General features: G+C 43.2%; 1 protein-coding gene across 1 annotated transcript in view; it reads left to right on the plus strand.

Annotated features, from left to right (window-relative positions):
- The window catches only part of tns3 (tensin 3), a 64,959-nt gene that overhangs the window by 16,339 nt on the left and 43,406 nt on the right, over positions 1 to 5,214 (plus strand). Inside the window, exons 7-11 of the mRNA XM_019878913.1 lie at positions 312 to 424; positions 2,010 to 2,070; positions 2,150 to 2,225; positions 2,313 to 2,442; positions 2,636 to 2,701. Of these exons, the coding sequence (XP_019734472.1) occupies positions 312 to 424; positions 2,010 to 2,070; positions 2,150 to 2,225; positions 2,313 to 2,442; positions 2,636 to 2,701 (446 nt within the window). The remainder of the gene's footprint in view (positions 1 to 311; positions 425 to 2,009; positions 2,071 to 2,149; positions 2,226 to 2,312; positions 2,443 to 2,635; positions 2,702 to 5,214) is intronic.

The raw sequence follows: 5,214 nt of genomic DNA on the forward strand, positions 1-5,214 counted from the left end.
TGTTTATTGATCGCTATTTTGCGATTTTTCGTTTATCGCGGTTAATGGGGACCAAAACCACCCGCGATAAACGAAAATCCGCAAAGTAGCGACCAATAAACATATACAGGTTAAAAAAAAAACCTTAGGGATTACTGTTATTAATAACAAATAAGAAAATGTTGATGACTTGCTGATTTGAATAAAAAAACCCATCACAACAGGAAGCAACAAAATATGCAAAGAGTCTAACTATTGGGAAGATGTAAACATGAAGTAAATCTTTCCTGCACACTTGTCTGTCGAACTTTGATTCATCGTTGTGTTTTTAGGTATGTTTGGATCCTCAACAGCCTCCTTAGCGGATCCATGAAGATCAACGCCTCACCTTTATTCCTGCACTGCATCATCCTCCACGGAATCCCCAACTTTGAGTCCTCTGGAGGTTAAAAGTCTTTTTTTTTTTTGGTTTTCTGCCACACACTGCTGCAGTGCCTCGAAGGGTGTGAGAAGCCACTGACGTGACCACATAAGAGTCTTTTACACGCGCACACATGCTCAGACACATGCAGTCTTTCAAACGGCAAAAACTATGACCTTTGGGCCAAATTCAGCCAAAGAGAGCACTTGAGATGGTCTGCCACGCAAAGAAAATAACCTTATATGACATACATTATCAAACAAGTATAACAAGTCTTACCGTATTTTCCGCACTAAAAGGCGCACCTAAAAGCCTTCCATTTTCTTAAAAGCTCACAGCACGCCTTAAAATCCGATGCACCTTGTGTATGGTCACTCCGGTAATATTTCGACACCAAAATGGCTCCTTGCTTGAGACATGCTGACAACGCAGAGTTCAAACTTAAGGTGATCGGTTACGCAGTTGAACACGGAAATAGAGCAGCGGCAAGTGAGTTCAACGTTATCGAGTCAATGTTATAACTTGCCGTTGGTTAAGTGAACTGTGTCGCTGCTTTATTAAATAAGTTTTACTGACATCTGATCGTTCTGTTGGCGTTTCCTTGAGCGTAGCTCCATCTAGTGGATGCATTGTAGATTGCATCTTATAATGCGGTGCGCCCAATGTATGAAAACAATTACAAAATCGGCCATTCATTGCGCCTCATAATCCACTGCGCCTTTTAGTGTCGAAAATATGGTCGTAGTAAATTGTGACATGTTACGGAACGTGCTTAACGGTCACGCAAGTGTAAAATTATGCTAGTTGCCGTAAAATAAAACTAAAATAAAGTAATATTACTCACCATTTGCAGATGCCTGAAAGATAACGTAAGAGAGAGAACCAAAATTCCTGTTTGCTAGGATGCTTCTCTCGTTATATACATCGTCATAAGTAAGATGATTATGATTCTCTTCCTAGCTTTTGGGCGAGGGCCTCAGTAAGTTAACCAAAGTGAAATAAAGCCAATATCAAGTCAAAAGAATCAAACCATGAAGACATCTGACAGAGAATTTACCGTAGAGGAGAAGCTTTTCTTGCAGTTGCCATGCTAGCCAATAGCCATTAGGTATATGCTGTCAAATACAGAATATTATTAACTCATGCAATATAAAAGGGGCGGTATGGTGGTCGACTGGTTATCGCGTCGGCCTCACACTGCAGAGGTGCAGGGTTCGATTCCCGCTCCGGCTTCTCCCTGTGGAATTTGCATTTCTCCCCCGTGCCTGTGTGGGTTTTCTCCGGGTACTCCTGTTTCCTCCCACATTCCAAAAACATCCATGGCAGGTTAATGGGACACTCTAAATTGTCCGATGTGTGACTGTGAGCGTGAATGCTTGTTCGTCAATGTGTGCCCTGCGATTGGCTGGCAACCAGTTCAGGGTGTCCCCCGCCTACTGCCCGAAGACGGCTGGGATAGGCTCCAGATCCTTGTGAGGATAAAGTGATTAGAAAATGGATGGATGAATCATGAATAATGAGGTTCCCCAATTAAAGCAGCCCAATTTTTACACATTCATGTCAAAAATAACATCTCTTTTTTTTTTTTTTTTTTTTTTTTTTTTTGCAGTATGTCGACCCTACGTCAAAGTTTACCAGGGAATGCAAGTGGTGTATTCATCTGGAATCTAGTAAGTAGTGCAGTCACTCTCTGTTTAAATCGTAATTCAGGGTTCAAAATTTGTTTGATTCCAACTTTTTCCCTGACAGTCGCATCGGTCCAGGCCACAGGGGGCGGATCTGCGTCACCTTAGAGCCTGCCCAGCTTCTCAAAGGGGACATTATGGTCAGGAAAATAAACGGTGCACAATATACACGAATGACATCAGTATTCTATTTCAGTTTGACATTATTTTCTTTATTCCCGTTTTAGATTAAATGTTACCACAAGAGTGAGGTTTCGTCAGAGCGTGAGGTGATTTTCAGGCTGCAGTTCCACACGGGAGCACTGCAGGGCTATAAGCTGATGTTCGATAAAGAGGACATGGAAGCCGCCAACAAAGGTAAAAAAAAAAAAAAAAAAACAAACGGAAAAATAAAAACAGCAGGTCACGACTCGTCTTCATTATCAAGGAGCACACCGGGTTTAATTTTCACTTCCTGACATTTTAAGACCAATAATCTTCTCCACAAATCCAATCCCCAAAACAGAACATTGTCTCTCCATGCTCATGGCATCATTGTGTTGTGTCTCAGATTCCAGATTTCCAGAATACGGAAAAGTGGAGCTGGTTTTCTCAGAGGGACCGGAAAAGATTCCTGGTAAGTTGAATTTATTTAAAAAATAAGTAAATAAAAAAAGGTACCATATTTTCCGCACCGTAAGGCGCACCTAAAAGCATTCCATTTTTTTCAAAAGCCGACAGTGGGTCTTATAATCCGATGTCCCTTATATATGGATCAATATTCAGATTTCTTGGACGTAGTATTTTAAATGCTCTGAAAAGTGCTTTTTTTTTTTTTTTTTTTTTTTTTTTGCAGCTGCAGAGGTTGTGAAAGCGCTCTATAAATAAAGCTGTATTGTATTATATCGTATTCCTTTTAGCGTAACTCCATCTAGTGGACGCATAATGCAACTGCAGCCAGTATTGTGGCTTCTATTCTATGCGCCTTATAATGCCCTATACATAAAAACAGTTTTAAAATAGGCCATTCATTGAAGGTGCGCCTTATACTCCGAAGTGCCTTATAGTGCGGAAAACACAGTAATTTGTTCTAATTACAAAACAATCAGTCGCAAAGGAAGTGTTGAGGGTGGCCCGGTCCCGCTGTAAAGTTTTAAGTTGGAATATCACTTCCTCACTTGACAGTTTTGGTTTCAGTCAGTTTGTAGACTTTCCCACCCACACCAAAGGTCACACCCTGGATTTGATTTGCTGCTCTGGTCTTTCCCCCTCCAACTGTACTGCTGACGAACTTCCAATAACGGACCACTTCCTTATTTCATTTAACATTACTCTCCAGCTCTCAATCGCCAAATCACCCCGGACCATCACTTATCGTAATGTTAAAGACATTAACATTGACTCGCTCACTTCATGGATCACCACCCTGACTCCGGACATTGACTCCACTCCTGATGATTTGGTTTCCCGATATAACTCTGGTCTCATCAACATCCTCAATACCCTCGCTCCTGTCAAGCCCCGCTCTGTCTTTTTTACTCGGTCTGCCCCCTGGTTCACCCGTCATCTCCGTTTCTTGAAATCCAAAACCCGGCAGCTTGAAAGACTTTACAGGAAAACTGGTCTCACTGCTCACAAGGACATCTATACAGCCCAACTATCCGTCTACAAGGATTCCATCTCGCAAGCAAAATCACAATACTACTCTGGACTCATCTGCTCCAATGCTGGAAATACAAAGACTCTTTTTTCCCTCTGGAACAAAATCACTCAACCCCCTGACTCCCTACCACTTCACTTTTACTCTTCTGACACCTGCAATGCTCTTCTCCTATTTTCCAATGAAAAAAATCAACAAAATTCACCAGCACCTGGGCTCCTCTGTACCTCTCCCCTCTTCTGACCATCTTACCCCTTGCAAACTGTTATCTTCTTTTGAACTCCCCCATCTTTCATTAATCTCAGACCTCATCATTAAATCCAAGACCTCCTGTCAGCTCGATCCCCTCCCTACAGTCTTGGTCAAATCCTGTTTACCCTCTCTGCTTCCCTTCATCTCAGCCATTATCCATTCCTCTCTGTCTACTGGAATTGTTCCTATGCCCTTCAAAACTGCAGCTGTCACCCCAATTCTGACTGAGTGCAGCCTTCGACACAATCTCCCACCCTATTCTCCTCAATAGACTTTCTACCATAGGCATCACCAACATCCCCCTACATTGGTTTCAGTCATATCTCACCGGCCGATCTCAGTTCATCCAACTTAAATTTTTTACTTCACAATCCCTCCCCGTCTCTTCTGGTGTTCCCCAGGGTTCTGTCCTGGGTCCCCTCCTTTTCATCATCTACCTTCTCCCACTCGGCAACATCTTTCGCAAATTTGGCATACACTTTCACTGCTATGCAGATGACACCCAGCTCTACCTTTCCAGCAAACCCGACGCCTCTCTCCCACCCTCATCTCTCTCTCACTGTCCCTCAGAAATCAAATCTTGGTTCACCCATAATTTCCTCAAGTTAAACAGCAATAAAACAGAACTCCTCCTCGTCGGTACCAAATCTACTCTACACAAAGCCGACAGTTTTTCCCTCAAAATTGATAATTCCACTGTATCTCCTTCCCCTCAGGTGAAAAGCCTGGGTGTCATCCTTGACAGCTCACTATCCTTTCATTCCCACATCAATAACATTACCCGGTCCGCGTATTTCCACCCTTGTAATATCAACCGGCTCCGTCCCTCACTCACTCCTCACACCACTGCTATCCTTGTTCACAGTCTCGTCACCTCCCGTATCGACTACTGCAATTCACTTCTCTTCGGTGTCCATCACAAATTCCTCCATAAACTTCAACTTGTTCAGAATTCAGTAGCCCAGATCATCACGAGAACCCCCTCCTTTCATCATATCACCCCCATCCTCCGACAGCTCCACTGGCTCCCTGTCAAATTTAGAATTAATTTCAAATTACTTCTCTATACATTCAAAGCCATCCATAACCTTGCCCCCGCCCCCCGCCATCTGTCAGATCTTCTTCAAATTTCCATTCCCTCTCGCACACTCAGGTCCTCATCCTCCCTCCACCTTTCTCTTCCCTCTGCCCGTCTCAGTACAATGGGGTGCAGAGCCTTCAGCCGCTCTGCCCCCAAA

Source organism: Hippocampus comes, unplaced genomic scaffold (assembly GCF_001891065.2).
Source record: "Hippocampus comes isolate QL1 unplaced genomic scaffold, H_comes_QL1_v1.1 scaffold85, whole genome shotgun sequence".
Classification (NCBI taxonomy): Eukaryota; Metazoa; Chordata; class Actinopteri; order Syngnathiformes; family Syngnathidae; genus Hippocampus; species Hippocampus comes.